This window comes from Benincasa hispida, chromosome 11, assembly GCF_009727055.1.
Source record: "Benincasa hispida cultivar B227 chromosome 11, ASM972705v1, whole genome shotgun sequence".
NCBI lineage: Eukaryota > Viridiplantae > Streptophyta > Magnoliopsida > Cucurbitales > Cucurbitaceae > Benincasa > Benincasa hispida.
The window spans coordinates 55,520,264-55,544,147 of record NC_052359.1 but is presented as its reverse complement, the minus strand read 5'-3'; the positions used below and the strand labels follow the sequence as shown (position 1 = coordinate 55,544,147).

General features: G+C 32.5%; 1 protein-coding gene and 1 long non-coding RNA gene across 2 annotated transcripts; both read left to right on the top strand.

Moving 5' to 3' along the window:
* Positions 1 to 2,751: 2,751 nt before the first annotated feature.
* Positions 2,752 to 5,388, top strand: LOC120090195. Its single transcript, XR_005485445.1, has 2 exons — positions 2,752 to 3,324; positions 3,684 to 5,388. It is a non-coding gene; the product is annotated as an uncharacterized LOC120090195 (long non-coding RNA).
* Positions 5,389 to 8,535: 3,147 nt separating this feature from the next.
* On the top strand, positions 8,536 to 12,982 carry LOC120090281 (cytochrome P450 94C1-like). The gene is made up of 2 exons (XM_039047850.1): positions 8,536 to 11,143; positions 11,973 to 12,982. Exons 1-2 carry the CDS (start codon positions 10,435 to 10,437, stop codon positions 12,743 to 12,745), a joined length of 1,482 nt encoding a protein of 493 aa, XP_038903778.1. The 5' UTR covers positions 8,536 to 10,434; the 3' UTR covers positions 12,746 to 12,982.
* The last annotated feature ends 10,902 nt before the right edge of the window (positions 12,983 to 23,884 follow it).

Genomic DNA, 23,884 nt, shown 5'->3' with positions numbered 1-23,884 from the left:
ATATAAATCTATTCATGTGTATCAGTTATAGAAACTGATTTTTTTTTTTTTTTTTTTTTAAATAGATTGACATTCTTTCTATCTATGAAAATTTCTCTTATATCTATTTACAAAATATTTTCAAAGTTACATGTATTTTAAAAATGTACTTTTAATATCCGACACGAATTCATTTAATTACCAAACTCCACTTTGTGTAAAGTTACTTGGTCTTAATCATGATTTCATCTTCCGTAGTTTTAGTAAGTGAGAAAGAGTTAAGAATTTACGTAGGGTGGGATATCTCGTTGTTCTTCAAATCTAAGATGTTGTTGGAATAAAAGATCATCAATAAGATTTTTCTGATGTGTTGTAGATTTTTATCTGAAATTTATATCATTAAATGATGCCCTCTCAAATACCATGAAACTAGCTCTCCAATTAGAATTGGAGTGGAAGTAAGAAATACTTTTGATTTTGTTAAAAAGTCAATAGAACTAAATGATTGTTAGCATGAAACTGTTATATATATATATATATATATATATAAATTTAAAGGGTGGATTTTATTTTGAAAAGGCGTGTGTATGTATTTTAATATTAGGAAATCTAATTTGAATTTTGGGAAGATAATTTTTGTTATTATGTTTACTGTTTATATTTGTTTTTATGTTTACTGTTTTTTTCATAGAATTTACAACTCAAAAGTGATATACTTGACTCTAAAGAAAGGTTAAATGATTAAAAGAATAAAAGAAAACATATGAAAACTTGAACATTCTATTTTTGTTTAATCATGGCTCCATACCAAAAATCAAAATTACCCATTTTTCCCTTCAATTATTAAGAATTTTTAAATCAAACCTTGAAGAAACACCCAATAATAAAATTAAAAACAAAACAAAAAATATAATTAGGTTTTGTAATAATGGACCAAGTTATCATTTTGTTTGGCAGTAAAAGGGGTAAATTCAACATTATCTTTAAAATATTATCAACCATTTAAATGAATCAAAATTGTATTCATAACAAATATATTGGATGCGATTGATTATGGGTGACTTGGAGTTGATATGACCCAATCACCCACTCAACATCTGAATAGACATCATATTCCAAACAAAATGAAAAGGTCTAGACTATGTGGAATTTAATGCATAAATTTAAGTGGCCTTTAAGTTTTCTTATCAATTTCCTACTTTCAATAATGTTTTTTTAAGTAAGTTTTAATTATTTAAAATTATAAATTGAGTCTCTTATCTTTTGAATTTTTTAAAATTTATAGGATTATTAAATATAAAATTGAAAGTTTCATGTCCTACTAGATATAAAATTTAAATTTAGATACTATTTCTTAAAGCGGCAACCAATACTTCACTCGCTTGACTTTTTAGTAACTCCTTTATGAATTGTCCATTATGAACTTGGACCACTTCTACTCGGCGAAGTGCGAAGATTCAATAGACATCCTTGGTACCACTAGGTTCTCCATGGATTTTGCAAAGGTCTTCCATGAGTCCTTCATGGTACTACTATATCCTCTTTGGCACTGCCTAGGTCCTTTGCATATGAATTCCATGGGACCTCCATGGTACTACTAGGATTTTCATGGCACTACTAGGTAATACTAAAATCTTCATGGTACCACCAGGACCTCCATGCACTTACTACCACATGGATCCTCCATGATACTACTAAGACTTTCATGGAATCGTTAGGTACTGTTAGGATTTTCATGGTACTACCACTGGGTCTTCTATGGTACTATAATAGGATCTCCATGGTACTATTACATGAATTCTCCATGGTACCACTAGGTAGTACTACATAGGTCCTCTTTGGTTCTACTAGGGACTTCTGTGGTACCATTAGGTCTCTTATATGTCATCTGATCTATCATTAAGCTTCCTCATGGTTTCTCAGAGTTATTTCTAACTCTTTCCTAGGCCCTCTACGCTATCCCTAAGCTTTCTCATGGTTCATCTAAGTTACTTTTAAGCTCCCTCATGGTTCATTTAAATTACTTCTAAACTCCCCCATGGATCCTATTGAGGTTCCACATAGGTATTTTAAGCTCCTTCTGATGGGATTAAATCCCTAGCAGAAGCGTGTGATCGCCTTTTGCTTTGCTTTTTGTTTAGATGGGAAAAACTCAAAAAAATAAAATCAAAATTACAGATCAACAACATGTTGTAATTATAAAGGTTAAACATGAAAAGGGAAAATACAACAATACCTTTGTTGAAAACTCTTTCCCGCAAATTATAGGTATCCTTTTCTCTGGTAATTCTTATCCTATGTAAATTTACTCTAAGAGACCTTCCCTACTATGAATCTTAACAAGGAACCAACTAGTGGGTGTTCTTCTTGAAAGAGAGGCATAGGGAAAATTTATAGGAGAGGAAACAAAAAAATGCAAAAAACTTTTCTCTATAATCCTTGTGTCAAGAGAGTGAGAATGAAAAAGAGCTTCTACTCACTATAAGAAAATTCACTTTTAGTGACAATTTTTTAGTAATGCAGCCAAAACTTGTAGCTGAATACTAATCTATAGCAACACGTCCGAAAACATGTCACAAAAAATAACTATTAGTGACAAAGTCTAAAACAATGTTACTAAAAGTTTCTGCTACATGCTATCGTGCATCACAAAAATTTAATAATCTTTAACAACATATTAATTCGCCACTAAAAGATTTTTTAAAAGGAAAAAAGAAAAAAGAGAAAGAAATGCTTCAAAACTAAAATAATATTCTACGAAATTAATTTTTCCTTTCCCTCCCCCTCTCATTTTCACTTTCCCTCCCTTCATCTATTTTTCTTCTCTCCTTTCTCTTCCTCTCTATTTAAAAGAATGGGAAAAAGAGAAGAAATCCAAACCCTCTCCCCATCATTCACTATTAAAAAATCAAGTTTTTATGTTTTTCCTCCTTTGCTTAGCATCTTATTCTTTAGCAATCCCAGACGACAGAACGGTGAGCCTACGATGAGCTGTGACAACTTACAAACTCTGGCAACCAATTTTTGTGCGACCTATTCTATGCGTTGATGTTGTGACTCAAGAACCCATGACTCTCCCTCACTTTCAGCAAGTATGACAATAATGAAATCTCTAGATCTAACTTTTCATGCGAGCGCCCACTTCATTTAGGTTCATAAAAGTGTGTCCTTTCTTTGCGACGAGCTCTAGCATCTTCTATAAACTTTTTTACCTTAGGTTTGACTTCTTAGTGCTGCCACACTCCGATTTGAGCTCAAATCAGATTACCCATAGCGCTTAAGGGTTAGATTTGCGAGTTTGGATGCTTTAAAACACTAGCCAACAAAGTTTAGAGTTGTTCTTTGGTAAGGTTTGGTGAATATCGTTGCCCTTTTGCATTTTCAAATTGGTTTTAGGTATTCAAATTAGTTATAAGTCCTTGGAATTCATCATTTGTTATGTTTTTTTTTGGGCAATTTCAAAATATTTAGTTAATATTCTATAAGTCTTAACATGCTATGAATGGCTGCAGACTCGATTGAAGTATATTAGATTAGTCATCAACTTGTAAAAGCTTGTTGATTGTAATTTTGAACTTATTTGAACTGACCAATTAAGATTTATGGTGATTTTAGGTAAGAATCTCCCTCTTGAACATTCTCTCAATTTTAATTAAGGTTTTCAAATTGGGTTCTAATATCTAAATTTTGTTTTGATTGTATAGACTTTAAGGAAGTTGACATATGTTCAAGGAAATGAAATTTGGATTGAGAATTGTAGAATTATTTATTGAGGTAAGTATTTTTCACATCTATTCCAAAATATATTTTGGCTATTATGATTCGATAAGAGTTCGAATGTATGTTTGTGTGAATTGAGGATTTATTGAAATAGTTTTGTGTAATTTTAATCGTTTCTACCAAATGAAAATATATGACTAATTTTAATTGCTTTATAATTGTTCCTAACACTTAAGCCAATGTTCGAAGCTTTGGATTAGTTTCGAACTTCTTCGAATACTTTCAGCTAGGTCTCACATCATTTTTCGGTAAGTTTTAGATGTTAACACTATATTTAGATCTTTCAAAATTCAATTAATGTGTTTTAAAGTAGTTTTCCTTGGGAACTCTTTTTGTAGTTCATGACTAGTTCAAAGTATTCAAACAAATTTTTAAGGTTTTCGTTAAGGTAAAAACTATTTTCATGTATCTAGAAAATCTTGCAATTGTTTTTAGAGTATAATAATTAGTAAGTGGAGTTAAAACTAGCATGATGTGTTTTCTTTAAAAAGTAATATTACAAGGCATTCATCTTAAAACTTTAGTTTGTTTTGAAATGTTAGGTTAGAATATGTGTTGGACTGCTCTGACTATCCTACAGTTATGGTAGTCATAACTTAGTTATTGTTTATGTTATGGTTTCCACTGAGCCGTTATGATTTCTATTAGAGTTGGCTTTGATTCATGAGTTTCATTACCTTGTTGAATTTACTTCTTTCGATAAGCTTAGTTGTCTATTAGTCTTTTCTCTTAGTTTTGATAAGCTTGTTTTGGTTGATAAGTTTGTTTATGGTTTTCATTGAGTTCTTTTGTGTTTATAAGTTTATAAGTTTATGTCTATATATTTTTGTAAATGAAAATGGTTGCTATTAGTCTTTTCTCTTAGTTTGATAGACTTACTTTATGAAAATGGTTACTATTAGTCTTTTCTTTTAGTTTGATAGACTTACTTATTTGGATTTATAAGTAATTATCCATTGAACTGTTCTATTAATATTTTCTCTTAGTTTGGTTAAGCTTACATGCTTGTGCTGATAAGTTTGTTTATAATTTATTGGACTGAGTTCTCTATACTATATTGAAAGAGAGGTTTGTGTTGGAGTTGTAACTAATTTCAATTGCTTTATAGATGTTACTAACACTTGAAGCTTCTGTTTGAAGCTTTGGATTCGTTTAAGAATTATTAGGATAATTTCAGCCAGGTCCCAAATCATTTTTGGTATGTTTTCCAAGTGAATTTGTTGTATGTGTTTATAAGTTTTTTGATTTATGTTATATATTTTTCAAAATTCTAGTTGTGTTTTCTATGAAGTTTAGGAGAACCATTAACTTGTTGAGTTTATGTTGAATAGTTTGTGTGCCTTTATCTTTATGTTTATGCATTTTGCTAAATTAATTTGAAAATAATTATGATGGAAGTAGGAAGATGCTTGAGTTCAAGTTAAGTGTGGTGATGCCGACGACTTCATTAGAAAAAAGTTAGATATGGTGAAACTGATGATGAGACTTCTTAAAGTATTTAAGCTATAAAAGACAATTATTTAGGGTCAACAAGTAATTTTAAGGTTTTAGAGCCTTGTACTATTATGGTTACCAATTTTGTTGATCTTTGTTATATTACTTTTGTTGAAGTAAAAGAGTTAATTGTTATGTTTGTTGAAAGTTGTGTATACAAATATCTTATTACTTTTATTACATTTTTATAAATATTTGTTAGTCAACCTTCTTCGATGTCAGTCAGTACCCCTATAATGTTGGTTTTTGGCCTACATTATAGTTTAGTTTTGTATTAGTGATAACAAGTTTATATATTAAATTGAATATTATTTTTTTTAATTAATGAAATACTTTTATCGACACTTACATATGTTGCAAAAGATATTTTGCTATGACCATTGATCCATATCCAACAACATAATCTTATATATTACTAAAACTTAACTTTCAGACACGAATTTTCAACGTCACTGTATAACACAAATAGTGGCAGAACATGTGTTGCTGAAAGTATACTTTTAATAACGCATTAGCGTTAGTAAAAGTCACATTTTAGCGGCATGCAGTGAGTATGTCACTGAAACTTTCGACTACGCTTCTACTGCAACATTCACAATAACGCGCCTATACGCGTTGCTAATACTTTTAACGGCGTTTTTTTAGCAATGCGTTTTATTCGTCACTTAAAGCTATTTTTCTTGTAGTGACTCAGAGAGAAACTATTTCTTTGTTTTAGTTTATAAGTGTTTAGTTGCCACTACATCACTCCCCTTTGGAGAAAAATGGGAGTTTAATTAAATTAATTAAAACAATATTAATTGAATAATTAATTAAAAGATAACATTAATGGGATATATCATATTTAGTTAAATATTTGAATCATATTCAAATATAAATTTCTCTCTTATCCTATAGTTTTAATATGAATATGATTCATATTGATTTATTATTTGAATCATATTCAAATACATTAACTTTTCCATATAGTTTAAATTTGAATCATATTTGTAATTAACTATATAGTAATGTATTTACATACATTACATTTTCTATTATTGTATCTAATATAGTAAATATTTTTTTCTTAAATTAATTTGAACACTTCAAATTATTCTTTTAATACTTTGGTCCTTGTTGATCTATTATGAGCTAATAAGGAGACCTTATAAACCTACAAAATATAAGTTTCAACAATACGAGATTAATTAAATAAACTCTTTGAATAATTACTACACGTAAGTCGATCCTTCACGAGTTGTTTGTAATTACAGCTTAGTCAAATGTCTATTTTACTCTTATAGTTACCTTAGTGTTCTTAAGTACCATTGATCCTCTAATGAACAATTTGTTGGTTCAACTATAAATCAAGTCCCTCTCGGTCAATAAGAAGGTGGGGCCCATTGTTCAAATTCCGGAGTCAAAAACTTAAGAGAACTACTTATCTACTTACCCTATATGGGAAGGAATGAATTCCATATTGTGAAATTACGTCCCCATTTAGTAAAATCCCCAAAATGATAGGTTGATTGAGTAGATGGCTTCGACCACTCTCACTTATGCAAATCAAATGACACCCTCTCATAGGTAGGAGTTCATAACTCACTCAGGATTAAGATTGAGTTACATATGATCATCCTATGAAATATTAATCTCTTCAATAAATGAATTTATAAATATAGATTAATTATTTCGTAGTCTAGTCTTATACAAATTCTTTGTATAAGATACCCTCATTCACATGTCTCCACATGAACGATTTGGATCAAATCATTTGTAACAATTACAAAGTGGACTGTATCCATAGTGTAGATTATTACTTGAACATAATTCACATGAACGATTTAGATTAAATCATTTGTAACAATTACAAAATGAACTGTATCCATAGTGTTATCAGGATAAGACATCTAACTTTATCCATATACTATAGCCCATTTAGATTATTATTTGAACGTGATTCACATGTATGTCAACTACAAACTGTTCAAGGTTTCATATGATAACCTTATATTTTGCTTTATTGGATTAAGTTATGAAAAATTAAATATAAAATAAAATAACAAATCATTTTATTAAATGTCAATAAATAGTTTATTTAAAAACCACGAGCTTAAGGGCATAAAACCCAACAATCTCTCACTTAACCTAAAACTAGTGAGACTATATAAATACAATAAATTAGGGCATACCCAAATACCCAAATTTCATGGATAGATATTGGTCGGAATGGGTCCTATTGGCCTTTGTCTGCCATCTTGAACATCTATTTTTGTCTTTGAAACTTCTATCTCTCTAGACCTTTGATCATGACCTATTTCGATAAATCTACCTATATTGGACTCGAATCTTAAAATTCTTAATCAAAATTTGTAGTTTAATATAGGACAAAAATATACTTTTGCTCCATGAAATTTGAGATTAATACCTATTTAGTCCTTGAAATTTTAAAATTGACAATTTAATTCCTAAAATTTGAAAAACAGATAACTATATAAGCATTTGTCAAACTTCAAATCCTAAAATATCACTTCTAAATTTTAAGGATCAAATAAACACTAACCTCAAATCTCAAGACTAATTATATTATTTTTTTCATTTTAATCTACACCTAATCTCTTACCACAAATATTATTATCGACGACTCTTATATATATATATATTAAAAGTTCTGAGAACTATTATTTTAAAGATATTGAGGAAATTATAGTAGCACATACGACGTAGCCTTTCCGTACGTGTAAGTAATTTTTTTGCACTACTTGAATTGGAATTGTATTGAAATTTGAAATATGCTTTTCAATATATATATTATATATTTGTATTTTAAAATATTTCGTACGGAAATATGCTTATTGTTATTCCTCGTTTCCTATTTTTAAATTGAGCATTTTACTACTTTTCTTCTTTAAAACAAAATTTAAGAACCTTTTTTTTTAAAAAAAAAAAAAATTCTAGACAAAAGATTAAAATTAAATAAACATTTTAAATTAAAAATTATAGCATGCGGGTCCAACCATTAACTTTAGAAATTGTAATAAATGCCATACCTACTAAGATATATTCTAACGGAAAAATTATAATTTAAATACTAGCTAAATTTTGCAAAAATCTCAGTGTTTGGTAAAAATATGCTATAAAATAAGAAAAATGTTAATATAACGAACCAATTTTTCAATTAATTTCTGCTTTTCTTTTTGATCGACCATTCTATAATATATTATTTTAAATTAATTAGAGTTTTAATCCGATGTTTTTTTTAAGCGAGAAATATATAATTCTAAAGTAAGAAGTTATAATTTCCAATAATCATTATATTTTTTCACATAAAGATGACAAAAAAAAAAAAAAAAAAAAATTCCTCATCTTAAAAAGTTGGGAATCTCATTTAAAACAAGGTTAGATGTGGAAAAAAAAAATCTCTTTCGTTTTTTTAAAGAATGACGTGGGAAGAAGATTGTTAGAAGAAAAATAATTTTACGCCTACCAAAAATAAATTTGATCGTCCCAAGATCACTCTCAAACATGCTCTAAAACTTTTTATAAGGTCGAAAATATTTCTGATTTGGTAGATTATCTAATCGTAATTTCTATTTATTTATTTGACATTGAATGCAAAATTAATTAACAATTGTCCAATACACAAGGTCACATCATCATCAAATTAACTATAACAATAAAGATGCAAAATCTTTAAAGTTCATAAATTGAATACATACTACCAAGATAAGTCTCATTCAATTAACATATGAGAGAGGGTAACATAAAGAGAGAAAATAGTTGATTAGGTTGATGCATAATATCTTTAACTATTTATTTATTGTATAACATAGAGTGTGGGAGATTCGAATTTATGACCTCTTGGTCAATAGTTTATATATTATATTGGTTGAGTTTTGCTCCTGTTAATGATAGATTTAATTAATTGACAATATCATTTTAAGATAAAATCAATGTATAGTCTCTAAGTTTTGGATTTTTTTGGAGATTACATTATTTAAAATCCAAAACTATAATCGTATCAATTAAAATCTAAATTTTCATATGTGAATTAATACAAATCTATCGTTATGGTTTCGTCTTAATATGAGTAATGCATGTTTTCATATGCATACAAGACTTTTTTAATGTATGGTAACAAAATATTAAGAGAAAATATCGGAATGGATAGCAACAATTTTCATTTGAGTGAATTGTTATCCCTTCATCTTTCTCCATTCTTCTTGACTTATTTAGAAAAAATTATATATCAAATTCTCATGTTAAAATAGTTTCAAATATAGCAAAATGTCACTACTTATTAATGATAAACTGCGATAAATATTTATCCCTAATACTGAATGTCTAGTACAATCTATTACAGATATATAATGAAATTTTACTATACTTGTAAATAAGTTTACATTTTTCTTTGTTTGAATAACGGTCCTATCATTATTAGTTTGAAGTTTTTGTAAACTAAAAAATATAAAAATATAAATATTTTTCTTTCACATTATTTTATTTAAAACCACAACTTTCTCATGTGTTTTTTTCTCCCTCACTTCCATGCCCAACTAGTGACCAATAGGATCTCTTAACCAAAACTACTATGCACACCATCCAACAACCTTTCCTCATCTTTCCATCCCAATAAACAACAAAAAGAAAAAGATTAAATTCAACATTCAATTTAAAAACATGTTTATTGGTGACTACTCATTTTAATATAATTAAAATTAATTCAATATATTTTAAACTTCCAAATATCATTTTCACCAAAAATGACTTTTTTTCTAATCATAATCAATTCTTCCAAAAAAAAAAAAAAATAATGTCATTAATGTTAGTAATTTCAATAATAAGCATCATCAAAACTAATTAACATATGAGAGGAAAAAAATATAAATGTGTATATCCGTTTAAAAGATATTGTTAACATAGCTCAACTACCATGCAAATATATTTTCGACCAAAATGGCTGTTAATCTTGAAAAAGAAAGATGCTCCTAGTCTTGAGCTAAGACAAATATGATTCCCTTTTTAACAAGTAGTTTTTCATGTTTCTTTTCCCTTCATCTTCTTCAAATCTCTCTCACGTTCCTCCATTTTTTTCTCTCTTGCATTCCCAATTAGCTACCAAAAGCATTAGGGAAAAAACCCCATTAAAACCCTCTTTCTTCTTCTTCTTCTTGATCCTCTGTTTTCCCCCTGTTTTCTCCCATGGAAATCTCCTTTCTTCTTCACCCAATTTTTCTCCTTTTCTTTTTCCTTCTGTTGCTCTCTATAATCCTCTTCCTCTTGAAGCCAAAATTTCTCTGCAGTTGTCAAATTTGCCAAGCTTATTTGGACTCATCTTGGTCCAAAGATTTCTGTAACCTCTGTGATTGGTATTCCCATCTTCTCCGGCAGTCTCCGACGAAGACCATTCACATCCACGTTTTAAGGAACACGATTACGGCGAATCCCGACAACGTGGAATACATTCTCAAAACAAAATTTGAAAATTACCCAAAAGGGAAAATCTTCTCCTCGATTCTTGGCGATTTTTTGGGCCGTGGGATTTTCAATGTCGATGGGGATTTGTGGCGTTTTCAGAAGAAAATGGCGATTCTCGAGCTTGGTCAACAGTCGATTAGATCCTACTGTTTTGAAATTGTTTCTCACGAGATTCATTCCCGGCTTCTGCCGCTTCTTTCGTCGGTTGCCGACGGCGGCGGCGGCGGAGTTTTGGATTTGCAGGATGTGTTTAGAAGATTTGCTTTTGATAGTATTTGTAAGTTTTCGTTTGGGTTGGATCCAACGTGCTTGGAGCTGTCTCTTCCGATGTCGGAATTTGCCGTCGCTTTCGATCTTGCTTCTAAGCTTTCTGCTGAAAGAGCCATGGCGGTCCCGCCGTTGATCTGGAAAATCAAGCGAATGCTCAACTTAGGTACATACAAAAAAGAAAAAAAGCAAAACGTATTAAAACTCAAAAATATATATTTTTTAAATATATATACACGCATGTGTAGAGGTTGTTTATGTCACTTTAACTATGCTCATATTGGTCAAATTTTTCAAAATGTTTGAAGTTTATAAAGGTGATGCAATAGTTCACATTAAATGGTTAGAAATGCAAATGTTAGGAATTCTTAAAAAAAAAAAATCATATAGGCTAGGTTTGTAGACTGTGATGCACAAAAAAAAGAAGCAAATATTGGGATACACATAAGTATTGCTCACCATAAAATGACGTTGTTTTGCATATATTATCTAAAGAAAAATATGTGTTGTATTCATTATTGGACGGTTCATTCATATGTTCAATCACAAATTACTATATAAAAAACTTTTATATTTTAAAAATGATTTTTATAGTTTTTTCTTTGTGATTGGAGAAGATACATGAAAGTAGATATAACCTGAATCATACCCAAATCTTACACTTGCCTGAATAGTTAGTTAATGTATGTTTGATAGGTTTTCTAATATGAACTAATTAACCCGAATTTTATAATTTTGTTCAACCTAGAACATGCACCCTATTGCCCTAGTATTCATATTTTAGTAATCTCCTTTTATTTAAAAATATTGGAAATCAACACGTTACTCAATGGATATCAATATTAGGTAAATGAGGAAATTACATTATATATTTTATATCAAACAACCCTGGGATTTTAAAATTGGAGTTCATAGGTAATGATATGTTTTTATTGTTTGTTTTTTTCATACATATTCATGGTTGAAAAAAGTGAACCTACTTTTTTTTCTTGCAGGGAGTGAGAGGGAATTGAAGAAAGCAATAAAGTTGATAAATATGTTGGCTCGTGAAGTAATTCGACAAAAAAGAAAATTGGGATTCTCGACTCATAGGGACCTCCTCTCTCAATTCATGCGAACTGTATCTGACGAAACTTTCTTACGAGACATTGTTGTCAGTTTTCTTTTAGCTGGTCGTGATACTATTGCCTCTGCACTTACTAGCTTCTTTTGGGTTCTTTCCACGCATCCTATCGTAGAGTCTGCTATCCAACTTGAGGCTGACAGAATCATCGGCCCCAACTTGGACCCTAAATCCTTCGACCAAATACAAAACCTCCATTACTTACAAGCTGCTATCTTCGAGTCGATGAGGCTCTATCCTCCCATTCCGTTTGACTCTAAGTTTTGCCAAAATGACGATATTTTACCTGATGGGACTTTCGTCCGGCATGGTACTCGGGTTACTTACCATCCCTATGCTATGGGTCGAATCGAGCAAATTTGGGGTTCGAACTGCCTTGAGTTCAATCCAGAACGGTGGCTGAAAGATGATATATTTTATCCTAAAAACCCATTCAAGTACCCAATTTTTCAAGGTGGTTTTCGGTTTTGTTTAGGCAAAGAAATGGCTCTTATTGAGTTGAAAATTGTAATACTTTCCCTTATTCGTCGTTTTCAAATCCAACCCATGACACCATGTGTGGCACCACGATTCTCTCCTGGCCTCACTTCAACCTTTTATGGTGGATTCCACGTTTCTATTGGTAAGAAGAAGAAATTCAGCTGACTCAAGAAAATTTCGTATATTACGATAGTGCAAATCATTCTGCATGGTGGTATAATTGATACTTCAATTTATTATAGAGTCAACGTCAGCATCATTTAAAAATGACCACCTCCATGTCCCACGATTATTTATAAAATGAAGGGTCTAGGTAGTAGGTTGTATTAAAAATTTTCTAGTTGAACAGTGTCCCACGTGTTGAAAAAGGATATTGTTTTTAATATATCAACCTTCGACGAAAATAGCAAAAAAAAAAACAATGAAAATAATTTATTATTTTTATTATATTATATATTAATTTGTTTAATATTTAATATGGGTTATTTTTTGTCGTTAGTGAAATTTTATTCTCTTATACTTTGGCTTCTTCTATTTGAGCACGTGACAAATTCGAGCATGAAAGACGGTTCATTGGTACTTCAAAAGATTTTCTTTTCTTTTATTATTATTATTATTATTATTTAAAAAATATATTTGAATAATGTCGCCTGGATCATTTTAACCTAATACATATTTTATGTCAATTGTCCACTTCTCAACATTTCTCAAAATTCAACATTAAACAAGTGAAACGATTAGTCAAGTTGATCAATTAACTGAAAAAACAAATTAAGGACACTTTTCTTAACTTATAATTAAAATTGGTATAATTCTAATTAAATTTTATTGATAGATAAATTGTAACAGTCCACAAATACAATCGTAATTAGATTACTTTTAATTATGTTTATTTAGAATTATGAATTTGTCATATTTACCGTTATCGTTATCATTCGCTCTAATAGTAATGGTCACAAAAAATGTGACATATTCCTAATTCTCATAATATGTTCCTCAATCAGATTGCGTTTTTTAAATACAAATTTGAAAGTGAGCTCCACGTAAACAGAATGAGACTCACTTTTCTTATTACTATTGATTTATTATGTTTCTTTATGGTAAATATGGCCTAAATATATTGTATTTTAAATTTGATTTTGGATTTTTTTTCTCTTGTTTTAATTCATAAAATTAATTATTAAACCTTTTAACTTGGAGAAATAACGTAATGGATATATATTTGGCATCCTTTTAATAAAGTATAGTTTTTGATTAACAGTTTTAAAAAGTTCGGAATAATTTAAAGTGATATTGACATTTATAAAAAGAAAAAATAGATAAAATGTATAATATATTGTGAAATTGAGGAGCACAATGGGAGCATGAATATGGAAAAAATATAATATAAAAATAATAAAATATAATTTAAAATTTAAAAACTAAAATACTAAAATAACTAAAAACATAAAATTGGATAATGAAAATTTTAGTGGAATTTGAAGTGGAATTCTCACCAATATATGTGTATTTATAAGATTCACCAAATGTCACTATTTATAGGCAAAGTGGAAAGTAGGATATGAACTTACATGAACATCAAGCATGAATAATTACAAGACACATGGACAACATGAAGGATGACACATGACTTTTAGGACACTAAGCAATGAACATTTATTTATTATTATAATATTCATAATAAATCCCTTTAGATGCCCATATATATATATATATATACACACACACATATGAAATATGCCTCGTTAAAACTTTACCAGGAAAAACCCAATGAAAAAAAACCCTAGTGAAGGAAAAAGAATACATATTTCATATAATACATACTCCTAAAAGAATAGGATATATTTACTCATCTTCATGAAAACATCACTTAAGATTTCTGAGTCGTCGCATTCCGATGTTGTGCACCAATTTTTTAAAAGTTGCGGTTGGTAATGCCTTTGTAAATAAATCTGCTAGGTTATTCTTCAAACAAATTTGTTGTACAGTGATGTCGCCATTTCTTCAAGATCATGAGTGTAAAATTTTTTTGGTGAAATATGTTTTGTTCTATCTCCTTTAATATATCCTCATTTGATTTAGGCTATGTAAGCTGTGTTGTCTTCGTATAATATTGTTGGAAGTTTTTTATTAGAAGACAAGTCACACGTTTCACAAATGTGCTGAGTCATTGACCTTAGCCATACACATTCTCAACTAGCCTTGTGAATTGCAAGAATATGAACATGATTTGAGGAAGTGGTCGTTATAGTTTGTTTCACCGATTGTCATGATATAACAGTTCCTCCACATGTGAACAGATAACCTGTTTGAGATCTAGCTTTGTGTGGATCAGATAAATATCCAGAATCTGCATAACCAACTAGATCAAAATTTTATTTATTTCATATCGATTGTTCCTCGGAGATAACAGAGTATATGCTTAATTCCGTTCCAATGTCTTTTTGTAGGAGAAGAACTATATCTAGTTAATAATTTTACTGAAAATGAAATATCTGGTATTGTATTATTAGCAAGATACATAAGTGCACTAATTGCACTAAGATATGGTACTTCAGGACCAAGAAGTTCTTCATTATCTTCTTGAGGTCAAAATATATCTTTCTTTATATCCAATGAATGGACTCCATTGGAATATTTAATGCTTGTTCTCTATCTATATAAAATCTTTTAAAAAAATTTCTTGTATAAGTTGACTGATGAATAAATATTCCATCTGCTAGATGCTCAATTTGCAAACCTGGGCAAATTTTTTTTCGAGATATTTTATCTCAAATTCTTTCTTAAGGTATTCTATTGCCTTTGAAAGCTCTTTAGGAGTTCCAATTATATTCAAGTCTTCAACATATACAATTATAATAGTAAATCCTGAATGTGATTTCTTTATAAAAACATATGGACATATTAGATCTTTCTTTCAATAAATATCTACTTAGGCGATTGTACCACATCCGTTCTGATTGTTTTAATCTATATAGTGATCTTTGTAACTTTATTGAATACCATTCCTGGGAATTTGATGTATATGTTTCAGGTACCTTAAATCCTTATGCGATTCTCATATAAATATCATTATCAAGAGATCCATATAAATATGTTGTGACTACATCCATAAGATGTATATCCTGTAAACCATGTACTCCATTATTCCTACATAAGTGAGTAATGGGCATGCTGAGCAAAGACTAAGCATATGTTAAAGTAAAGTTGAGAAAGGAAGTAAAGAAAGTAGGAAAATGGAGGAAGAAAATTCTAAGTATTGGAAAAACCTAGTCTCGGATGAGTTTTAGAAAGTTTGACAAGTGGAAAATTAGCTAAGTATAGAAGCCAAGATTAGGCATGCATTAGTCATGGGAAGCATTGATGCATACCAAGGCTTGTAAAGGTTGTGAGTAATCTAAGTGTTGAAGCCAAGGACAAACTATGCGTTGGAGCTAAGGATGAACGCATGAGTTGATGGATTTTTCATGATGTGTTGACAAGGCATACGACAACAAGGAGCTTGCGAGGTTAGTGAGCATGCGGGCAAGGCATGTTGGGCGTTGGTGTAAGGCAATACACTAAGCCTAGCGCACTTGTGCAAGGGATGCACTGAGGTTTGCGTGATCGTGCAGCGAGGAAAAGCCATCGCGCAACAAGTATGGGCTAGGCGCGAGCGAGGTAGCACTCGGTTGCATGCAAGCAAGGTCCTGGGTGTTGAGGCGTTGCGCGAGGGTGATCGCATAGGGCATGCGGGACTTCATGATAGGCGCTAAACGATAGGCGTTGACGCTAGACGATGGGGTATGCGATATATGCAGGGCTAGACGATGAGCGCAAGGCGCTAAGCATTGAGGTTGGGCGTGTGCGCTGACCAATGTGTGGCAATGAGCTCAAGGCGCTGGATACTCAATGCACGCTAAAGCTTTGCAATGGAGTGAGTAAGTATACGATGACATATGCGATTGCGCTAGAAGGTTGTAGGATTGGTTGGGAAGCATTGGCAGTCTTAACGCAAGGTATATGAGGCATGCGATGCTTGGTGGTTGAGCGATGTGGAAGGCTTAACGCTTGTTTGATGATATGCTGAGATTAAGCTATGCGTTGGCTTAGGAGTATGCGACCAAAGAAGGGACGCAATAGCCTCAAGGTGAGCTATGCGTTGGCCAAGGTTGGGCGATGCATTGTATGGAGGCATGCAGTCATGTGGTTGCAAGCGTTGGCTTGAGAGCTGACTCTTGTGTTGCTGACCAAGAAAAAGGATCAACTTAGTGATGGATCAACTAAGCCAGTTGTCATGCTTAGGTTTGTTGTTATCTCTTTAAGGATGAGGTGGCAGCTTAACATTGAAGGGTGACCATGCAGCTGCTAGATAAAAAGGAAGCTTGGCTTTGAAGAGAGGGTTTGAGCAATTTTCATTATTATTCTTTTGCTATTAAAACTAATAGTAACTTCCCACTCAAACGATTAAAGGAGAAATTAACCACCAACAATTATCACATAATTGTTTTATTATAAATAAATATAATAACTAATTTAGTATATTATATTTATAACCAATTTTAATATCACATCATATGTAATATTTAAACCATAGTTCTTTTCTCCTTTATAGTATTTTACTTCTTGGATCGTGTTTCCTTATATGATCCTCCTCAAGGAAGGTAGCGTTTGTTGACACAAACACTTTGTTTTCCTTAGGATCATAAAAGTAACCTCCTCGTGTCCCTTTGGGGTAGCCTACGAATAGGTACAACCTTGAACATAGTTCTAGTTTCTTAGGATTAGCCTCAAGCACATGTGTTGGGTAATCCTAGATGCAGAAATGACGCAAAATAGCTTTACGCCCGTTCCACAACTCCAAAGGTGTTCTGGCAACACTATTGAAGGGAACATAGTTGAGGATGTAAGCTGCAGTCTCTACTGCAAAACCCCAAACGAGTTCGGTAAGGAAGCGTAACTCATCATCGACCGAACCATGTCCAACAGAGTTCTATTTCTCCTCTTCGATACACCATTATGCTAAGGTATACTAAGTGCTAAGAGTTGAGAAACGATTCCATGTTCTATCAATTAGTTCTGGAACTCAGAATCCAAAAAACTCTCCACCCCGATCAGATCGACGTGTTTTAATCCGTTTATCTAATGCGTTTTCAACGTTAGCCTTGAACTCTTTGAACTTTTCAAAGGATTCTGACTTATATTGCATTAAATAAACATACCCATATCTCGAATAATCATCAGTAAAAGTGATGAAATACTCATAGCCTCACCTGGTTCGCACATTTATCGGACCACAAAGGTCTGAATACACTAACTATTGAGGCTCTTTGGCTCGATAACCTTTTCCAGTAAAAGGTCTTTTAGTTATCTTACCTTCAAGGCATGACTCACACACAGGTAAAGAATTTTCCTCTAACTTGTTTAGAATTCCATTCTTCACCAACCTCTCAATCCTATTGAGATTGATATTCCCTAATCGAGGATGCCGAAGTTAGGCATTTTCTTTAGGAGAAACTTTAAGTAATTTATTGTGAGTTACGACAGTTTTAAACATCTCTAAGTTATGAAGGGAATTTGTTGCTAACGGCCTTAGCACATACAAATTGTTTTCTAGTTTTGCTGAACATATCTCAACACATTCTTTCAGAATAAACACTTTATTCACAAAAATTTGAGAGTATATTTACATTCAAGCAAGCACTTTAAGAAAATTATGTTCCTCTGTAACTCGGAAATAACATACACATCATTCAAAATGATAAATCTATTCTGTAAAGTCAACTGGAGGCCTCCCACTGTCACAGCTGAGTCGACGTACCCGATGCCTACTTGCATCGTCATCTCTCCAGCCTAAAGCTGCCTCTTGGATCTAATCTCCTAAAAAGAAGAACAAACATGGTTAGTGGCCCTAGAGTCTATAATCGAGAAAGTGATGGAATACGAGACATACGCAGCGGAATTAAGACCTAATTACACTCTAATTGCTTCTAAATTAAGGAAAATAGCATGCAATTGAAGGAAAAACAGTGAATTAAATGTATAGAGATGCTACCTTTGAAGCTCCCGAAAGCCGCTTCTCCTCGTTGAATCTCGACCCAAACTCTTTTGGACTACCACTAGAGTTGACCTACTATCCTTTGGACTCAGAACCGAGTTGTGGGACCCGGTGGATGAAGAGAACCAAGAGAGAGAAAAGAGATGAAAATAAGGAATGAAATTTTGAGTAGGTTTAGGTGTTTCCTTTGTTTTTCACAAAGTTGTAATTTTCCAGCCCAACTGTCAAAAAACTAATTTTCAAAATGGCAAAAGTCTAGTGGAATTAAAGAAAAAAGGCATGCAACAATTGCATGAAAAAACTTCACAAAAACCCAACACCTAGAATCCACTCACTTAGTGGGCTTAATGTCTCCACTATAAGCCAACACTTAGCCCACTATTTTGTTAGTGGAATTATCCAACAAAAGTTTGGATTTTCCCAATAACTATAGTCAAAGGGCAAAATAGTCATTTGGTCAAAGTCAAAGTTTGACCAAAAAGTCAACATTTTGACTTTTTATGATTTTATCTGTGTTGACTAATTTTGACCTCCCGAGCATGAATCCGCATTCATTTTTTCGAAATTAAAATCATATTTGAATATAAGGTTGGTCAAAGTGTGACTTTTCAAAGTCAAAAAACAACTATTTGACTTTTTACAACTTTGACCATTTCCATTATTTCCGAGCTTCCGAATATGAACATATTCATATTCTTGATATTTAAATCACATTTAAATATTACAGCTGTATTTCTAAGCTGAAAAACCCGACCACTATATCACATATACTTGTCGGTTTCTCTCTCTCTACCTAATTCGAACAATTCGAATTATTCTATCATACTGTTCTAAGTTTATTCCATATGAGCTAGTAGAGGAACCTAATGGACCTATAGATCGTGGGCTCCAATGATCCGAGATTAGTTAGCTAAACTCTTTAGATGGAGCTAATCAACATTCGTTAACTAACGGGTCATTCCACTAAAGTCCCGTAGTTTCACTCCCCTCACTATAGATATATTTGTGTCCATTATCATATAACCATGATTAGTAAGTTAATCCTTCACAGGTTGTTCGTAATCTCGGCTATATCATAAAACCCGTTTTACCCCTAAGACTACATCTTGTTCCTTATGTTTCACTGATCCTTTAATGAACAGTTGGTTTAAAGTCCAACCTATAAACCGAATCCCTCTCGGGCCAAGGAAAGGGTGGGGCCCTTGTTCAAGACTTGGATTCAGTACTAAAGGGAACAACCTATCTACTGTCCCTATAATGGGTAGGAGTGAATTCCGTCTTGCACCCTATGTTCCCAGCTATCCACCTGATCTTACCGCTGAAATGGGAGGCTTATTGGGCCAGTGATATTGAGCTGCCCTCACCTATACAGATCTAAGGATAATTCTGAGTGAACAGGAGTTCATAGTTAGCTCAGGATTACAATTAAGTTACCTAGGTCATCAATTAACAAAATAGTCAGTTTTATACATAAAACGGTATTTAGAACGTAAAAAGTGATTATTTCATGATTCAGTCTTATGTAAACTCTTTACATAGGATGCCCCCACTCACATATCTCTATATGAACGATTCAGGATCACATCGTTTGTACTAACTCCAAAGTGGGCCGTATCCATAGTGTCCCCAGAATAAGGCGCCCAACCTTATTCATATATTATAGACCATTTTNCCGACCACTATATCACATATACTTGTCGGTTTCTCTCTCTCTACCTAATTCGAACAATTCGAATTATTCTATCATACTGTTCTAAGTTTATTCCATATGAGCTAGTAGAGGAACCTAATGGACCTATAGATCGTGGGCTCCAATGATCCGAGATTAGTTAGCTAAACTCTTTAGATGGAGCTAATCAACATTCGTTAACTAACGGGTCATTCCACTAAAGTCCCGTAGTTTCACTCCCCTCACTATAGATATATTTGTGTCCATTATCATATAACCATGATTAGTAAGTTAATCCTTCACAGGTTGTTCGTAATCTCGGCTATATCATAAAACCCGTTTTACCCCTAAGACTACATCTTGTTCCTTATGTTTCACTGATCCTTTAATGAACAGTTGGTTTAAAGTCCAACCTATAAACCGAATCCCTCTCGGGCCAAGGAAAGGGTGGGGCCCTTGTTCAAGACTTGGATTCAGTACTAAAGGGAACAACCTATCTACTGTCCCTATAATGGGTAGGAGTGAATTCCGTCTTGCACCCTATGTTCCCAGCTATCCACCTGATCTTACCGCTGAAATGGGAGGCTTATTGGGCCAGTGATATTGAGCTGCCCTCACCTATACAGATCTAAGGATAATTCTGAGTGAACAGGAGTTCATAGTTAGCTCAGGATTACAATTAAGTTACCTAGGTCATCAATTAACAAAATAGTCAGTTTTATACATAAAACGGTATTTAGAACGTAAAAAGTGATTATTTCATGATTCAGTCTTATGTAAACTCTTTACATAGGATGCCCCCACTCACATATCTCTATATGAACGATTCAGGATCACATCGTTTGTACTAACTCCAAAGTGGGCCGTATCCATAGTGTCCCCAGAATAAGGCGCCCAACCTTATTCATATATTATAGACCATTTTGGCTATATATTTGAACTGATCCACCTTTATGTCACTACATAAACTTCAAACTACATTAAATAGCCTCAGGACCTTAGTTTATTGGATTCAAGATTACAATTTCAATAACAAATTTATCGAAAAACAAAACAGAATATATTTATTAATTTACAAACTACGAGTTTTAGGACATAAAATCCAACAGGAAGAATCATCATTCTCCACTAAACAAGTTTTCAAAACCAGTAAATCACATTTACCTTGTTTGGCCTTGGCCTTAGCCTTCTTCTTCTCCTTTAACCAGCGTGGGCAGTTCCGCTTCTCGTGCCTATCCTGGTTATAGTAGAAATATTTTCCTTTTTCAACCGGTGCTGGTCGCCTACCCTACTAAGCGGCAAGTTGTGGGTTAGTTGGTGCCATCCCCTTCCCTTTACTACTCTTCTTCTTCTTCCACTTATTAGTGTTGGAAGTAGAAGGTGTAGACTTAGTTCTTGAGGTCGAACCTTGATGGAACTTCTTAGATGATGAAGCAACATTTGCCTCACCAACCTTTTTCTTTTTGTTTTTCGACAAGGATTGGAATGTCTGCAACTCATTGAGGAGAGTTATAAAGGTGTAATCAACCTTGTTTAGAACAACATTGTTTAAAAAGTGTACGAAGCTTTCTGGCAACGTGTTCAGAATAAAGCTAACCTGGCTACCCTCATCGATGCGATCCCCGTTCATCTCCGCCACATTAAAGTGGACCATCATGTTCAGAACATGTTCTCAAACATATGTACCCTCCTTCATTTTGGAGTTGAAGATGGACTTAAGAGCTTCATGCTTGAGCTACCTAGACGGTTGTCTGAACATTCCCCTCAGGGACTCCATGATCTCACGAGCAGAGACCATGGGCTCATGTGTAAGCCCTCTCTTCTTCTACTATTTCTTGGAATATTAGGAAGCACATAGTTGAGATTCAACTCGGGGACTTGTGATAAAGTTTGATGTGGATCTCTTGTTAAGATTTATAATTAAAAAATAAAAATATTTTAAGGTTAAGGATTAATCATTTGGGCACGTGTTAAACTGGAAATTGAAGCTGGAAAATGAACGGAGAAAGGAAATTACGAATTTTCTGAGTTTGGCCGACCGAAGAAGAGGAAAAAGTTGTTTTCGAATTACGGCTATTCTTGTGAAGGAAAATTGAGAAAAATGAAAGAAAATTAAAGAGTAAGTAAAGAAGAAGCTCATAGGAGGCTTTATTTGAAGAAATTTGGCTGGAGAAGTAAGGAAAACGAAGACAGTGGCGCTAGTGTTATTGCGAAAACAGAGGATGCTCGGGTTTTTAGCAAATTTGTGAAGTTAAAGGCTAATTCGAAGCTCTAAATTTAAAGGTAAGTTACATATAAGGTTCTTCTAGAGTTGTATGGTCTTTAATTTGATTGTTATTGGCTGAAATTTCTGATTTTAAGTTCTGAAAATTCTGGTTTTTCTCATGGGAAAAACAGGGGTGCCATGGAGAGATTGACCGATTCTGGGAGTTCTAGAGAAATTCGGACGTCCAAACTTTGAAGTAAGTTAATTAAGAGGATGGTTAAAAGGTTTTTATAGGCTAATTAAACTTTAAATGGCTGAAAATTGATGAATTTAAGTCTAAAACGCTCACCGAAAAGATAGAGGCCAAATCTGGAAATTTTTGGGCTGGAGGTTGAAGAAGGAGTTGACTTTTACTCCTGTCTGTCATCTATTGTCCGTCATTAAAAGATGGAAAATCTATTTTAGGTTAATCGAGGTGTTCTCTAGCATAATTAGGGATCCAATTGGTATTGTTATGATACCTTAAACTTGAAATTGGAAGAAATTAGATCCTAAGTCAACTTTGAAGTTGATTAAGGGGTTAATTTAAAGTAAACCCTAATTAGGGTTAATGTGAAAAATTATGGAAAATTGGAATAGATTTAGTTTTTATTGAAGATTATTTTAAGATCTTGAGTTAATTTTAGAGCAGTTGAATGAACAAATTACAGATCAAATAGAGCAATTGAATGAACAAATTACAGATCAAACTCTACCTTGGATCAAATTAGGGATTTGGCAAAAATTTAAGTGAAATTGGTTATACTTGAAGATTAATTTTCAAATAATTGGATTATGGTCATGTGAAGGATAACTAAAGGATTATCAATATAATTTTAGGATAAAGGGGAGATGAAGAAACCGAAATTATGAGGAAGAGCTGATTAATAGTGAGTGGTTTATTTTTGAATGTTTTGATATAAAAAGTAATTATATATGTTAGTATGCTATGATTTATGAAATGTGATGCCTTGATCTGTTTTACTTATCTGATATTTCAAAAATGTTTAAATCATGATTTCTAAACTCTCAATGGTTTTGTACGATCTTGATTTATCAAAATGTAGTTTGAAATCAAAGTTTACATACTTGTGATTTGTATGGTTTTTATGAAAAACCACTTGATGGTGGAATCAAGGTTGTTAAATGGTTTCAAACTACTGATTCTTGTACCCGAGAGATGGTTATTTTCCCGTGCTACTTGAATGTGTTTCAGTAGCATTGCTCAGTTGATCAGGGAGCTACCAGGGTCAGATGTGGCCAGAGTATACTGGGAAGTCCAGGGGAATCTGTGTCGTAGCGCAACCCAGGCTTTCAGGGGGCTACCACCAGGGTCAGATGTTGCCAGAGTAT